This window comes from Phyllobates terribilis, unplaced genomic scaffold (genome assembly GCF_046119375.1).
Source record: "Phyllobates terribilis strain yellow unplaced genomic scaffold, ASM4611937v1 Scaffold_4__5_contigs__length_816908805, whole genome shotgun sequence".
Taxonomy (NCBI): domain Eukaryota; kingdom Metazoa; phylum Chordata; class Amphibia; order Anura; family Dendrobatidae; genus Phyllobates; species Phyllobates terribilis.
In genome coordinates, this window is record NW_027362764.1 from 641712652 (window position 1) to 641730475 (window position 17824).

The window sequence follows — 17824 nt, forward strand, 5'->3', positions numbered from 1 at the left end:
CTTGGTATTTACCCTTCAACCCCTTTACCCCACAACCCCTTTACCCCACAAGCCTGATTTTACCTTAATGACCAGGCCAAATTTTAGAACTCTGACCACTGTCACTTTATGAGGTAATAACTCTTGAACACTTGAAGAGATCCCAGTGATTCTGAGATTGTTTTTTCGTAACATATTGTACTTCATGATAGTGGTAAAATGTGTATGATATGACTGGCGTTTATTTGTGAAAAAAATCGGAAATTTGGTGAAAATGTTGAAAATTTTGCAATTTTCAAACTTTTAAGTTAATAAATAACATTTCCCACATGTCTACTTTACATAAGCACAATTTTTGAAACAATTTTTTTTTGTTAGGAAGTTAAGATAAGAGTTAACAGTGGACCAGCGATTTCTCATTTTTTCAAAAAAATTTGCAAAAAACATTTTTTTAGGGACCACATCACATATGAAGTGACTTTGAGGGGCCTACATGACAGAAAGTACCCAAAAATGACACCATTCTAAAAACTGCACCCCTCAAGGTGCTCAAAAACACATTCAAAAAGTTTATTAACACTTCAGGTGCTTCACGGGAATTAATGGAATGTGGAAGGAATAAATGAACATTTAACTTTTTTTCACAAAAATTTTACTTCAGACCCAAATTTTTTTTTTTATTTTCACAAAGGTAACAGGAGAAAATGGACCCCAATATTTGTTGTGCGATTTCTCCTGAGCACGCAGATACTCCATATGTGGGGGAAAACTACTGTTTAGGCGCACTGCAGGGCTCAGAAAGGAAGAAGCACCGTTTGACTTTTGAACGCCAAATTGGCTTGAATGATTAGCGGATGCCATGTCGTGTTTGGAGAGCCCCTAATGTGCCTAAACAATGGAAACCCTGAACAAGTGACCCCATTTTGGACAGCTCAAGGAATTTATCTAGATGTGTGGTGAGCACCTTGAACCCACAGGTGCAGGAAAAAACGCAGAGTGTACACATAGCCCTATACAACGTTTTGAAACACGGGGTTATACAGGTCGCTACTTTCATAGAAGAAGTTGACCTAAAACTAGTCAGATGACACCAGGATGTGATCCCAAGTCGGTAGACAAAAGACATAGTCAGGTAGGAAGTGGTGGAAGCAAGCCAAAGTACATGCACAACAGTCCACAGACCATGGTCAGGGCTCGAGACATTCAGACATTAAATTAGACAATCAGGAGGTCAGTAGATGTACAAACAAGGTTAGGAGACTGGCTGGATCAATGCTAAGAAATATGGAAGAAGATAACTTTGCAACTATTACCTAAAAGATCTTATTGCTCAGGCACATAAAGTGACTTAAAGAAGTCTGTGACAGCTTAACCCTAGTTGGGAATAGTAGAATTGATGTGTGCTAAAAAAAAAAAAGAAAAGTGCATGGCAAACAATAGCAGATGACTCACGTTAGCTGTGGTGAGGCGAGCTGGATATGTCACACTTAATCCCAGGCAGGAGCTTTCTTTCACCTCTTTACATTAGGGGTAGAGGCTGCGTGACTAAAAAGCAGCGATATACTAAAGATGCTTAGCTGTCAGGAGCCTATGATATCAGAATTTATATAGAAAGTTAACTGGCTAGTAAATTTGGAAAAAGGCATATACCTAAAAAGAAGTCCTATCTCTAAATTTGACAAGATATGGGGTCTATGGATTGATGGCTCTGGTTTGACATCTAGGGAACTGAGGAGATTTTGCCTCGGCTTGCTTTGAGTTACGTTTATATGATGCCTCAAATTAAACTTCTTTGAAAATAAATTAAAATGTTATTAGTACTTCCACAAGTTATATGTAATTGGATTGACTATTGTTACTATGTTCAAATATTTGTTCATCTAATTATGCTGGTTTTGCAGAGCCAAGATGTATAAATAACTCATGTTTAATGCTTCTTAATTTTGTCGGGTGGAGAACTGTGTTTCTCCAATATTTGTCTGGTTGTTGTTGTTTTTTTATTTTATTTTTACCTTTGTGAAAATCTTTATAAAAATTAATAAAAAACATTTGATTTAAAAAAAAAAAGACGCTTAGCTGCCTGCCAAAGAAACAGCTCATATATGGGGAAAAATAAAACTTGTAGGCAAGTCAAGTAACTTACAAAATGCGTCTCCCGAAAGATCATCTACGGCCCTTTCCCAACCATACAAAGCAGGTGTATGGCATTAGCTCAGAAGTAAGCTCGCATCATACCCAGCAGTGGCATTTAAGTGGCTGGGTTGCCAGTGCATGTGAGGATCTGCCCCCGTCGTCCTCTTTTCCCTCCACCCCACTATGCGCTCATTGGGTGCAGATGTGCCCCTGTCACTATCTTGGCTCTCCAATGAAGCTCTGCCAGTGACTGGGCTTCATAGGAGAATGCAGTTTTATCTACAAACTGCAATAGTGTTGAACTGTAATATACAAAAAAATTACACTAAGAACTAAAAATGAAATATATATACAGCACAGACCAAAAGTTTGGACACACCTTCTCATTTAAAGATTTTTCTGTATTTTTTCGTGACTATGAAAATTGTACATTCACACTGAAGGCATCAAAACTATGAATTAACACATGTGGAATTATATAGCTAACAAAAAAAGAGTGAAACAACTGAAAATATGTCTTATATTCTAGGTTCTTCAAAGTAGCCACCTTTTGCTTTGATGACTGCTTTGCACACTCTTGGCATTCTCTTGATGAGCTTCAATAGGTAGTCACCGGAAATGGTCTTCCAACATTCTTGAAGGAGTTCCCAAAGATGCTTAGCACTTGTTGGCCCTTTTGCCGTCACTCTGCGGTCCAGCTCACCCCAAACCATCTCGATTGGGTTCAGGTCTGGTGACTGTGGAGGCCAGGTCATCTGGCGTAGCACCCCATCACTCTCCTTCTTGGTCAAATAGCCCTTACACAGCCTGGAGGTGTGTTTGGAGTCATTGTCCTGTTGAAAAATAAATGATGGTCCAACTAAACGCAAACCGGATGGAATAGCATGCCGCTGCAAGATGCTGTGGTAGACATGCTAGTTCAGTATGCCTTCAATTTTGAATAAATCCCCAACAGTGTCACCAGCAAAGCACCCCCACACCATCACACCTCCTCCTCCATGCTTCACGGTGGGAACCAGGCATGTAGAGTCCATCCATTCACCTTTTCTGCATCACACAAAGACACGGTGGTTGGAACCAAAGATCTCAAATTTGGACTCATCAGACCAAAGCACAGATTTCCACTGGTCTAATGTCCATTCCTTGTGTTCTTTAGCCCAAACAAGTCTCTTCTGCTTGTTGCCTGTCCTTAGCAGTGGTTTCCTAGCAGCTATTTTACCATGAAGGCCTGATACACAAAGTCTCCTCTTAACAGTTGTTGAAGAGATGTGTCTGCTTCTAGAACTCTGTGTGGCATTGACCTGGTCTCTAATCTGAGCTGCTGTTAACCTGCGATTTCTGAGGCTGGTGACTCGGATAAACTTATCCTCAGAAGCAGAGGTGACTCTTGGTCTTCCTTTCCTGGGGCAGTCCTCATGTGAGCCAGTTTCTTTGTAGCGCTTGATGGTTTTTGCAACTGCACTTGGGGACACTTTCAAAGTTTTCCCAATTTTTCGCACTGACTGACCTTCATTTCTTAAAGTAATGATGGCCACTCGTTTTTCTTTACTTAGAATTTGTATTATGGCAAGAAAAAAGCAGCTAACAGTCTATTCAGTTTCTACCAGACTTCTGCACAACACAACTGATGGTCCCAACCCCATTTATAAGGCAAGAAATCCCACTTATTAAACCTGACAGGGCACACCTGTGAAGTTAAAACCATTTCCAGTGACTACCACTTGAAGCTCATCAAGAGAATGCCAAGAGTGTGCAAAGAAGTCATCAAAGCAAAAGGTGGCTACTTTGAAGAACCTAGAATATAACACATATTTTCAGTTGTTTCACACTTTTTTGTTAAGTATATAATTCCACATGTGTAATTCATAGTTTTGATGCCTTCAGTGTGAATGTACAATTTTCATAGTCATGAAAATACAGAAAAATCTTTAAATGAGAAGGTGCGTCCAAACTTTTGGTCTGTACTGTGTATATATATACACTCACACACTGCTCAAAAAAATAAAGGGAACACTTAAACAACAGAATATAACTCCAAGTAAATCAAACTTCTGTGAAATCAACTGTCCACTTAGGAAGCAACACTGATTGACAATCAATTTCACATGCTGTTGTTCAAATGGAATAGACAATAGATGGAAATTATTGGCAATTATCAAGACACACTCAATAAAGGAGGTTCAGCAGGTGGGGACCACAGACCACATCTCAGTACCAATGCTTTCTGGCTGTTTTGGTCACTTTTGAATGTTGGTTGTGCTTTCACACTCGTGGTAGCATGAGACGGACTCTACAACCCACAGAAGTTGCTCTGGTAGTGCAGCTCATCCAGGATGGCACATCAGTGCGAGATATGGCAAGAAGGTTTGCTGTGTCTGTCAGCGTAGTGTCCAGAGGATGGAGGCGCTACCAGGAGACAGGCCAGTACACCAGGAGATGCGGAGGGGGCTGTAGGAGGGCAACAACCCAGCAGCAGGACCGCTACCTCCGCCTTTGTGCAAGGAGGAACAAGAGGAGCACTGCCAGAGCCCTGCAAAATGACCTCCAGCAGGCCACAAATGTGCATGTGTCTGCACAAACGGTTAGAAACCGACTCCATGAGGGCCCGACGTCCACAGATGGGGGTTGTGCTCACAGCCCAACACCGAGCAGGACGCTTGGCATTTGCCACAGAACACCAGGATTGGCAAAGTCGCCACTGGCGCCCTGTGCTCTTCACAGATGAAAGAAGGTTCACACTGAGCACATGTGACAGATGTGACAGAGTCTGGAGACGCCGTGGAGAGCGATCTGCTGCCTGTAACATCCTTCAGCATGACCGGTTTGGCAGTGGGTCAGTAATGGTGTGGGGTGGCATTTCTTTGGAGGGCCGCACAGCCCTCCATGTGCTCGCCAGAGGTAGCCTGACTGCCATTAGGTACCGAGATGAGATCCTCAGACCCCTTGTGAGATCATATGCTGGTGCGGTTGGCCCTGGGTTCCTCCTAATGCAGGACAATGCCAGACCTCATGTGGCTGGAGTGTGTCAGCAGTTCCTGCAAGATGAAGGCATTGAGGCTATGGACTGGCCCGCCCGTTCCCCAGATCTGAATCCGATTGAGCACATCTGGGACATCATGTCTCGCTCCATCCACCAACAGACTGTCCAGAAGTTGGCGGATGCTTTAGTCCAGGTCTGGGAGGAGATCCCACAGGAGACCATCCGCTACCTCATCAGGAGCATGCACAGGCGTAGTAGGGAGGTCATACAGGCACGTGGAGGCCACTCACAATACTAAGCCTCATTTTGACTTGTTTTAAGGACATTACATCAAAGTTGGATCAGCCTGTAGTGTGTTTTTCCACTTTAATTTTGGGGGTGACTCCAAATCCAGGCCTCCATTGGTTAATAAATTTGATTTCCATTGATGATTTTTGTGTGATTTTGTTGTCAGCACATTCAACTTTGTACAGAACAAAGTATTCAATGAGAATATTTCATTAATTCAGATCTAGGATGTTATTTGAGTGTTCCATTTATTTTTTTGAGCAGTGTATATATGTGTATACATATATATACATACACACATATATATATAAATATTTTAATCAATACCCAATATATAGATCAAATGAAAATAAACATATTTGGCAATGCTGTGTCTGCAATAGTCCAATCTGGCAAAATATACATATAACACATTAAAAACTGAAATGTCAGAATTGCTGTTTTTCGATAACTTTTTATTGCATTTTTTAGAGAAGTATGGTTATCAATGTATAATACCCCAAAACGGTATCAACAAAAATGTCAGATCAATGCAGAAATAAGAAGTCCTCACAAAGCTCCATCAACGGCAAAATAAAAACGTTTGGGGTTTCAGAAAATAGAGACGCAAATACACTTTTTTTTTGAAAGTTCTGAATTTTACTTTAACTACCACAATATGGTAAGCTGAGCATCACCACAATCGTACTAACCTGAAGACTAACATTGGCAGGTAAAAACAAAACCAAAAAAACAATGGCGGCATTACATTTTCACCATTTCCCCTCACTTGGAATTGTTTTAGCGTTTTTCAGCACATTATAAAATAAAATGAATGCTATCATTCAAAATACAACTTGTCCCACATAAAAAAGGTTCTCATACGGCTGGGTCGATGGAAAATTGAAAAAAAAAGTTATGGCTCTTGGAAAAAGGGGAGGAAAAAACAAAAAAAACAGAAAATTGTATGGTCATTAAAGGTATAAAAATCAAATACATCCAAGTATCTTAATATGTTATTATCTACATGAATTTTCTGTCATTTATTTAAAGCTTTCTAGTACATAATATATACATTTACCTAGTGCCTTTGAGATGATGATAACTTTATCTCTATATTTTGGCTTCTGGCAGATTGGATTTCCAGTGAGATCCATTCTCCACAGCCGAGTCCATTTCTTCAGAACGAATTCCAGATCCTACAGGAAGAAGTGTAAGACGAGTATAAGCAGACGGCGCTACCACAATGTAACTGTGCAGTTTGCTAAGTAAGACAATGTCCTTCGCGTCACAGTATAACAATTTCACCTATAATATCATCAACCATTGTTTTTGTACTGCAGTGATTCTGTAATATGAATACTGTAAGCTGAATCGTTTCATTTGTTACCAGCATTTTCATGCTGCAAATCTCCTTCTTTACCATAAGCCAAAGATGCCTTATTGGATTCTGACCCCTTTACTGCACAGAATATCAGGATACAATGAACTAATTGGCCTGTCCATGGAAATAGCTTAGGAAGATAAGCGCCTGAGGATAGGTGCACTCTTTGACCTGAGGATGTGTGAGCTTTGTGACCTGAGGACATGTGTGTTATGTGACATGTGAACGTTGTGACATATGTGCTTTGTAACCTGAGCATATATCTGCTTTGTGACGTGGGACATGCAAGCTTTGAGACCTGAGGACGTATGTGCTTTGTGACCTGGGGACATGTACGCTTTGTGTCTTGACCATATGCGCGCTTTTGTGACTTGAGGACATACACTTTGTGACATGAGGACATGCGCGCTTTATTACATGAGGACATGCAAGCTTTATGATGGGGACATGCGTATTTTGTTACAGGACATGCACGCTTTGTGACATGAGGACATGCGCGCTTTATTATGAGGACAAGCGTATTTTGTTACATGAGGACATGCGCGCTTGTTACAGGAGGACATGCGCGCTTTGTTACAGGAGGACATGTGCGCTTTGTTACATGAGGACATGCGCGCTTTGTTATATGAGGACATGCAAGCTTTGTTACATGAGGACATGCGCGCTTTGTGACCTGAGGACATGCACGCTTTGTGACATGAGGACATGCGCGCTTTGTGACATGAGGACATGATGAACGCTTTATGAGGACATGTGTATTTTGTTACATGAGGACATGCGCGCTTTGTTGCCAGGACATGCGCACTTTGTGACCCGAGGACATGCGCGCTTTGTGACCCGAGGACATGCGCGCTTTGTTACATGCGGGCTTTATGATGAGGACAATCGTATTTTGTTACATGAGGACATGCGTGCTGTTACATGAGGACATGCGCGCTTTGTGACCTGAGGATATACACGCTTTGTGACCTGAGGATATACGCGCTTTGTTACAGCAGGACATGCACACTTTATGAAGAGGACATGCACGCTTTGTGATATGAGGACATGTGTGTTATGTGACATTTGAACTTTGTGACATATGTCCTTTGTAACCTGAGCATATATCTGCTTTGTGACGTATGACATGCAAGCTTTGTGACCTGAGCACATATATGCTTTGTGAGATGGGGACATGTACACTTTGTGTCTTGAGCATATGCATGCTTTGTGATTGAGGACATGCGTATTTTGTTACAGGAGGACATGCGAGCTTTGTGACCTGAGGACGTGCTCTGTTACATGAGGAGATGCACGCTTTGGTACATGAGGACATGCACGCTTTGTGACATGAGGACATGTGTTTTATGTGACATGTGAACTTTGTGACATATGTGCTTTGTAACCTGAGCATATACAGTTGTGCTCAAAAGTTTACATACCCCTGCAGAATTTTTCCTTTCTTGGCCTTGTTTCAAAGAATATGAATGATAACAAAAAAACTTTTCCTCCACTCATGGATATTGGTTGGGTAAAGTCATTTATTGTCAAACTACTGTGTTTTCTCTTTTTAAATCTTAAAAGACAACCAAAAACATCCAAATGATCCTGATCAAAAGTTCACATACCCCAGTTCTTAATACTGTGTGTTGCCCCCTCTAACATGAATGACAGCTTGAAGTCTTTTGTGGTAGTTGTGGATGAGGTTCTTTAATTTCTCAGATGGTAAAGCTGCCCATTCTTCTTGCCAAAAGGCCTCCAGTTCCTGTAAATTCCTGGGCTGTCTAGCATGAACTGCGCGCTTGAGATCTCCCCAGAGTGGCTCAATGATATTGAGGTCAGGAGACTGAGATGGCCACTCCAGAACCTTCACTTTGTTCTGCTGTAGCCAATGACAGGTCGACTTGGCCTTGTGTTTTGGATCGTTGTCATGTTGGAACGTCCAAGTACGTCCCATGCGCAGCTTCCGGGCTGATGAGTACAAATTTGCCTCCAGTATTTGCTGATAAAGTGCTGCATTCATCTTTCCTTCAACTTTTACCAAGTTTCCGGTGCCTTTGTAGCTCACACATCCATAAACATGAGCGATCCACTTCCGTGCTTTACTGCAGGAATGGTGTTCTTTTCATCATAGGCCTTGTTGACCTCTGGTCTCATCACTCCAAATTACCTTGTTCCAGAAGGTTTGAGGCTTGTCTCTGTGCTGTTTGGTGCATTGTAGGCGAGATACTTTGTGGCATTTGCGCAGCAATGGCTTTCTTCTGGAGACTCGACCATGCAGCCCATTTTTATTCAAGTGCCTCCTTATTGTGCATCTTGAAACAGCCACACCGCTAGTTTTCAGAGAGTACTAAATTTCAGCTGATGTTATTTGTGGGTTTTTCTTTGCATCCCGAACAATTTTCCTGGCAGTTGTGGCCAAAATTTTTGTTGGGTCTACCTGACCGTAGTTTGTTTTTTACAGAGCCCCTGATTTTCCATTTGTTAATCATAGTTTGAACGCTGCTGACCGGCATTATCAACTCTTTGGATATTTTTTTGTATCCCTTTCCTGTGTTATACCTTTTACCGTAGATCCGTTGACAATTCTTTTGCTTTCCCCATGACTCACAATCCAGAAACGTCAGTGGCTGGATGAAAGATGCTGGAGTCTGTCTGGATCCCAGAAACTCACTCAGCTTTTATGCACACACACTGATTACAAGCAAACAGGTCACAGGTGAGGATGTTACCTTTAGTAGCCATTCAAACCCATTTGTGTCAAATTCTGTGCATGTTATCAGGCCAAAATCACCAGGGTATGTGAACTTTTGATCAGGGTCATTTGCATGTTTTTGGTTGTCATTAAGATTTAAAAAGAGAAAACACAGTAGTTTGACAATAAATGGCTTCAGCCAACCAATAACCATGAGTGGAGAAAAAGTTTTTTTGCTATCATTCATATTATCTGAAACATAGAACAAGAAAGGAAAAAGTCTGCCAGGGTATGTAAACTTTTGAGCACAACTGTATTCATGCTGTACATTCAGAGATATATACCGTTGTTGTAAGGAATGACTGAGGCCTTCTTGTCAGCTTGTAGTAGTGCGTCCATTCTTCTCTCCATCAAGTGCAAACTCAGCAGTTTCAGAGATACTGGATCCAACCCGTTTGCCTCAAAAATCATTCCAGAGTTAGGGTAAGCACTGTCGGGTCGGCACTGATGTGACCATAATGCACCATAAAGCTGCTGTGGCTCTTAAACTGATTATTAACTGGGTGCATCATTTTAAGACAACAGTTTCTAAAACAAAATGGCATGAAAGGTACAATTGTCCGTGTGGTTTGTGGGGTGAACAAGAAGCATTTTTATTGGCATGCTGGATCCAATTTAAATATATTTTTGTCAGTATGTTCACTTTTACCATAAAAAAAAATTCAATGCTTCTACTCATTAAGCAGTAAAAGATGGACAACACATGGATAAAATTCGGAAGGCATCAGAGGTGCTGGTCGGTTTTTTTTTTCAAGGACCGATTCATTTTAATGGGCAATTTTTAACCACAAATTGGATTAAAAATAGATGTGTCTACATGTGTTCTCTTTTTTTTTTTCTTATCAATCAGTCCACAAAAAAAATGGACATGTGAACAGTCTCATGGACTATAAGGGTACATATTCTTTCTGTTGACTTCCAACACTGGAATAGGAGAATAGCTATGGGCAAATAAACAATGAAGTCACGGGACAAGGTCTTCAAATTGAGGAACATTTCACTGACAGTGAAGTCACAGCTCATACATAGTTTGGTATTTTCTGTGCTAACATACAGATGCGAAATCTGGACGATAAACTAGAAACTAGACAGAAGAAAAATCGATGCCTTCGAAATATGGTGCTGGAGAAGGATGCTATCAATAACGTGGATGGCAAGAAGAACAAATAAATCAATTTTGGAACAGATGGAGCCAGACATGTCACTGGAAGCAATGATCACCAAGCTAAGACTTGCCTACTTTAGACACATCATACGAATAGAGCAATCACTGGAGAAGGCCATCATGGTCAGAATAGAAGGAACAAGGCAAAGAGGAAGACCAGCAAACCAATGGCTTGATATTATCAAGATAATGGCGGAGAAGATAAAGAACCTATCTAGGCTTACACAAGATCGATCTTCCTATAGAGCGTTCATCCACCAAGTCGCCATGGCTCGAGATCAGCCGAAGGCCATTAAAAGATAATTGTTTCTGTAAAACACACAGACAGAACCAGTATGTGAACCACGGATTTCTGATGGAGGATTCATCCACGTGACATTTCTTTCTCTTTCTAACGTTTGGTTTCAACCTCTTCACTATATCCTTCTAAGCTGCTGCCACATGATTGCCTGACATTGACAATAACAAGCAGGTGTACCGTGACTCCTTGGTGAGGACAGTGATACAATCCTAATGTTAATGCTAAAAGTACCGGTAATCATGTAATAAAAATCTAATCTAAATCAGCTCGTGCTGTAGATGGAAGAGATTCAGGACTGTCTCATCCTGAGAACATTGAGGCAGCATTAAAATAAGCCTTTGTGGTACATGCGCTAAGTGACAGATCACCATTATATACTGATAAACTCCCAATTTAACAACACTGGATGGACTAGAAATCAACTTTCTACACTTTAGAAGCAAACTAATTGAAATGATCCATACAGAAAACTATTTTGTGAACTCTGTCACCGTTCCCTGACCTCACTCCCATTTTCATAACACATATTGAAAAAAAACTCTTAGGGCATTAGTGTTTATTTTTGTGGTTTTTAGATTAATAATGTTCATCAGGGACGGCAGAAAGTGATACATTACAAAGAAACGCACAATTTGTAGCACCGGCCTGTGATAAATATATTACTACTCAAGAGCATTTTTTTTGCTAACTGCTACTCACTTGATAAATGACCCAGAACACGCTGGTCCCAGTGTATGTTTATGTAAGAATAGTCTAATCCTGCGGTGAAATATGATTACTTCTTTGGATACGCTCTACTTGTTTATTCCCTTCCTGTCTCTAATAAAGAGCTCTGACTTTCCAGCCTTTCAGTAACTATTACTAAAGGGAGCAGCTCCTTTTTATGCAGCTCCTACTTGATAAATGATCATGTCACACCATCACTTGGAAGTTACAGAGAAATCAGAGGTCAGACATGAGGGACGTAGCACTGGCCGTAGCCTTCTCATTATTACCACTAGTCATTTATGAACTTGCATCTGAACAATGGAACATTCTTATTGGAAATGTTTCACTCAGATCTGTAAGTAGTACTTCAGACAGTAATTTGTCACCCGTATGACTGCTTGTCATAATCTCTGTGGAAAAGATAAATCTATAATGCTCTTCTTGTCTCTGGCTAAGACGAGGACTAAATGAATTCATCTTTCTGATTATGGTCTTCCAATAATCAATACTGGGCAGAGGTTGAATACATTAAGGTCATAATGATGATAAATCCACTTAGAGGACGTTTCAACAGCACAATCCTAAACTACAGAGAAAATAAAATGGACTACTAAACTACAGGCACTACAACACAATGCTTCACTTCATGGCTAATGGCGCTACCTAAGAGCAGACACCTTACTTGGGTTACTCTGCTCTCCCCAAATGCTCACCTCAAATATCCCCAACTCTGAGAAGCTCATGAAAGTATTAAAGACTCTGAAAATAAATGAACCCTGTACAAAGGGCCATCATCAGATTTCTGCATGCATCTCTGTTGTGCCACACAGGTACACAGTATTGTTACACAGTAGGCTTTGGGGGCAGTATTAAAGGGCTTGTCCCATCAACAACATATATCTCACATCCACAGGATAGATGTTGCTTGGTTGATGGTGGTCTGGCTGCTGATGCCACCAACTATCCCGAAAACATGGACACTTAAGTCTCCAGTATGAATGGAGTAGTTGTGTGTATGTGCGACCACCACCACAGTAAATGGAATGGTGGTCGCACATGCTCACTAGCACTTCATTCACACAGGGAACTAAGGGACCCCTGTTATCCTGGTAGAGGAGGTCTCAGTAGTTGGACCCTCAGTGATTTTATTTTTGTCATTTATCGCAATATGTGGTTATTGGAACAACCTCTTCCTGACATTACAGGTGTATGATGTGGGTTCAGGAGCTGAGCTTGCACACTACACAACAGATGCTGGCTGTGTTACATATTACAAGGAGAAAGACCGGCACACTGTCCTTTTAAAACAATTGCATGCTTGAGGAAGAGACTCATGGTCCAGACTTATGGAGGTAGGAACCTCAGCATCACAAAAGAAAGTGAGACTGAAGATCTTGCTGTGGTGTTAATTTATTTTGATCCAGCAAGGAGTCAAAAACAGATATGGTCCAACGTTTCGAACAGGAGAGGTCTTTGTCAAGGACATTTGTTGCAGGTGCAGGTAGGTAGAAATCTAATAGAGCAATAACGTAAATCGTAAGATCTATTTCATGTCAAGGAGGATCTGTGTGGAGTAGGAGCCGGGAATCAGGAAATGTGGCAAGCAGGGTGTAAGCCGTGACACTCGCAACAGATGTCCTTGACAAAGACCGCTCCCAGTCGAAACGTTGGACCATATCTGATTTTGACTCCTTGCCGGATCAAAATAAATTAACACTGCAGCAAGACCTACAGTTTCATAGCAGAGAGAGGAACTGAGCACCGATAGCTGCTGCTAATTCATTAAACGCCACGGTCATAAAAAAATATATATATAAAAAAAAAATTGGACTCATCCCCAAAAAAGATATTAAAAAAAAATAAATAGATTTGGTATTTCTGTAAGCCATAAAAAGAAAACAAAATCTAAATGCCAGAATTGCAGCAGTTTTTTTTGTTGCCGCAACTGGTTTTGCAGCCAAAAAATGCAATAAGAAGCGATCAAAACAACTTATCTACCCCAATATAGTATCAATAAAAAATGTCAGCTCGCCATACAAAAAGAAAGCCCTCACGAAGCTCCATCAATGTAAAAATGAAAACGTTACGGGTCACAAAACATTTTTTTTTTTTTTCTGATTTATTTTTCACTATTTAAATAAATAAATAAAAAAACGTTGGTATTGCTGTAATCATACTGACCTGTACAATCATATCGACAGACCAATTTTACCAAACAATAAAAGCCGTAAAAAAAAACAAACTATGGAGGACATGCATTGTTTTTAGCCATTTTACCATACTTGGAATTTTTTTCTCTTTTCCACTGTTAAAATGGATGGTGTCATTCAAAACTACAACTTGTCCCGCAAAAATAAGCTCTCATATGGCTTTATCGATGGAAAAATAAAAAAGTTAGGTTCATGGAAGAAGGGGAGAAAAAAACTTGCAAAAATAGACAACTGTCCGGTCTTTAAAGTGTTAATGATCCATACCACATGGATCTGAAATACGGTAATATGCATGAGGACTACCAGTGAAATTTGGCTATATTACTAGTAGAGATGAGAGGATCGATTTTCGGTGCTCTGGTCCAATGTCCAGGTCAGTGATACCTGGTGGCCAGACGGAAGTCCTGTGAATCTCTTACCTTCTGGTGTCCCAGGTGCGGCTTCTTATTAACAAGGGCTAGCGCAATATCATGGCACCAGCCATGACAAATCAAGTGCCGTGCCAAGGACGCCATAAGGTAAGAAATTCACAGGATCTAGCCGCAGGGTATCACTTACCCAGACACTGGACTGGAGTCCTGCGAATTGATCCGCTCATCTCTATTTACTAGCAGTTCCTTTACATATGCCAACAGGTATTTTAGGCTTAGTGGTTTTTAGAAAAAAATAAAATATATGTTTTAACGGATAAACTTAAAATGTGGAAAGTAATTAGTGCATGGCACTGTATGCTGGTTTACAGCTAGTATAGAAGATTCTAATAAATAATGGCTGTTGGTCGTAAAAAAAGCAACCTGCCAAAAGTAGGTCAGTTCATGGGCTTCTATATATTTTTATACATTATTTTAACCATGATGTAATAAACGTTAGGTTTTATATGATTAGCTCTACATTACTGGAATTTTTTAATTTTTTCTATATTTGGCAATAATATTAGAGTGCATAAAACAGAAGCACCTCACTATAACAGGTGTTTGCACAAATGCAATGTACCTATTGCTAGGCCAGTTATTCCTAAAGGAGCATCAGTGCCCCCAGCTGCGTGCTAGTGTATCTCTCAATGTATCTTCTACTGATAATCCAATAGGTGCTCTTTAAAATGTGTGCTAAAAACAATATGTTATTTTTAACCAAAATTCACAAATATTAAATAAAATATCACAAAATTGTGTTTTTAACTGACAAAAGGTCAGTACCGACTTGCTGGAACAAATGTTAAAAAAACATACCTGGATATCATTAAGGTGATTGTCCACAGCCACAAGTTGGGTTATGTTTTCCAAAACCTCAAGTTCCTTTAGTTCATCAATGTTATTATTGCTGATATTCAATACAGATAGAGACTTCTGAAGAAAAAACACAAGAACAAAAAACACAGTTAAGTATTTGAACTACTTCTGGAGCACCCATAGACGTAAATGTCCAAGAAGTCGGCATTCTATGCTCCTTCAAAAACGGTTTGTAAGTGTACCTAGAGAAACTGATGCTGTTTTTAAGGCAGAGTCCGGTCACACCACATTTTGATTTGGTTTAGTTTTCTCTTTTGCTCATCCACTTTGCATTTTTATAACTGATTAACACTTCTGTTTATCACAGCATTTTTTCCACACCTTCCTAAAACTTTTGCACAGTACTGTACATCACGCTGTTTTGTATGCAAGACATCACATATCTCATATACTGTACATTACAATTAGCAACACTTGAGTGACTGAACATATACTATACTGGTGATACTAACAGACAAGGAATGAAGTGTCCTAGGATCAAACAGTAACCTCTCTCCGGGAGGAATCTTCTGGCTCTCAATATGGAGTTCTCTCAATTCCTCAAGTCCTTCCAGTCCCTCAATGACAGTGAGATAATTTCCTCCTAAATACCTGCGTAGAAAAGAGCAACATCTGTACAGGTGCAAAAGAAACTGACAATTTTGTAGACTATTGCATTTTTGTTCCATAGTTCTAGTACAAGTGGAAACAGGATGGACAAAAGGACAGTCGCTAGTCACGGTAACATTGTGGGAATGTAGCCTATATGGAAATAAATGTCCTTTTTGTACAAAGATGTTACCATAGTGTATGTCATGGATGTGCCTAACTTTAAATTGTGATGTAGAAAAAGGGAAAACCCTGAATAACTCTTCATCTTACTTTTCAGCATTTTCATTTTCATTTTTATTTCTAAGTTTATGTTGAATTCCAAAGAGAAAACCGTGCAACACTGTATTGTTTTAAATGTTGAGTGTATACCTACATTTGTGGTTTTAATAATATCTAATAAAGTATTGATTTTAGGGGGTTTTCTTTTTGCTGTTTATGGTTTGGAACATTTTCTGTAAATTGGCATTTTTTTTTCCCCAAGCTCCTTTCCCTACGTCTAAACTTTATCAGTGGTAACTGTGCTCTGTCCACGGCCAGAGAGCACTGATGTGGATTCACTCGTCTCTAGATACTGGATAACTTTCTGATTCTCAAGCTTTCAATATGGTCACAGACTTGGAGCATTTTACCATGCTGTGATTTTTACGCATTTTTTCTGTGCCATTTTCTATACCATTTTCTTTCAAAACACAGCACAAACACATAAAAATGGCACCTGTGATCATACCGTTAAATATCAGAAACCAAGGGGTGAAACTTACATCTTCTCCAGTCGTTTCAGTCCGCTCAGGCTTTCTATGCAGGAGATGCAGTTATTCTGGAGGTACAGGTGAGTAAGGTTTGTTAGGAATCCAAGACTCCTTATTTCCCGAATATTATTATCATACAGGTATAAGACCGTGAGATTTCTGCACGCAGACAGGTCATCCTGAGGAGATAAGGTAAGAAATAATAATAGCTATTATCAGAGTGATTTTAGTTACCTAAATTATCCCTAATATATAATATTGAATGATTTTTAACCTATTCCCTGTGGTTATCCAGTTGTTGGTGCATGACACTGAATCTCTTTCATTGGTTTCCTGACTATTACATTAAAATACAGATTTAATTATATATTCAGCATTGGTTTCCAGTCAAAGGTGGCTCAATTTGTATTTCATATTGATTTGTAAAAACTTGGGAAACAAGTACAAGTCCTTGACTAATTCAGCATTAATACAGTGTCACCACAACACTAATGATGAAAAAGCTAAGCTTTAGGAGGCATTTTTCATGGATAGAACACATCCCCTTTATAGTCCTGAACTAATATAGAAAAGACACCCGCGTCTATTGGTATAATGCTAATTATGGCAGCAAGTAGTGGTGCATACACCTGATAGTAAGCCAAGACTGCTGAAAGAAATTGTAATAAATATACCACAAGTACACGGAATAAAACCATAGTGTCAATACCTACTATTGAATATTAGGCTGGAGTCACACTACCGTATAATACGGCAGAGTGCTATACGATAAAACATCCTATAGCACTCAGCCCAGTGTTATACTATGGGCAGTGCAGATCCGATTCGGCATGAGAGAACAATCACAGCATGCTGCGATTTACAGCGAGACTCGATTCACTCGCACCCATACAAGTCTATGGGTGCGTGTGAAACATCGGACTGCACTCGCATGTCAGCTCATGTCCGTTATACAACGAGTCAGGCCACAAAAGAGATGGAAAAATGACTTTCTCTGTCCCCTCCGCAGCTGTGCTGTGATCCTCTCTGTGCAGGAGAATCGCAGCACAGTAGCATGACACTTGGCTCCCGCTCGCAGCAGAGCAAGAGCCGATGGTCATTAGCATATCACATCCAATGCTCTCGCATCGCATGCCATACGCTGGTGTGACGCCGGTCTTATACTGCAAATTCACATATACAAAAATGCAACTCAAACAGGGCGCCAGCAACATGAAACGGCTCCAATCAGTGCAAACAATTATTGTGAAATTAAATAAAAAATTATATAAATATACAGAGCTGTATATCGCATTATAGGGTGAACTACAAAAAGCAGAATGATCTAACACAAA

General features: G+C 40.1%; 1 protein-coding gene across 2 annotated transcripts in view; it reads right to left on the reverse strand.

Moving 5' to 3' along the window:
* Positions 1-17824, reverse strand: part of PPP1R42 (protein phosphatase 1 regulatory subunit 42) — a 50186-nt gene that overhangs the window by 20797 nt on the left and 11565 nt on the right. For both annotated transcript variants that reach the window (XR_012319952.1, XM_073676740.1), the window contains exons 3-6: positions 16503-16669; positions 15603-15741; positions 15091-15207; positions 6441-6558 (exon numbers count right to left, since the gene is read on the reverse strand). Coding sequence is in view for 1 of the 2 variants with exons in the window: in XM_073676740.1 (XP_073532841.1) it covers positions 6441-6558; positions 15091-15207; positions 15603-15741; positions 16503-16669 (541 nt within the window). In the remaining variant the exon portion in view is untranslated. The remainder of the gene's footprint in view (positions 1-6440; positions 6559-15090; positions 15208-15602; positions 15742-16502; positions 16670-17824) is intronic.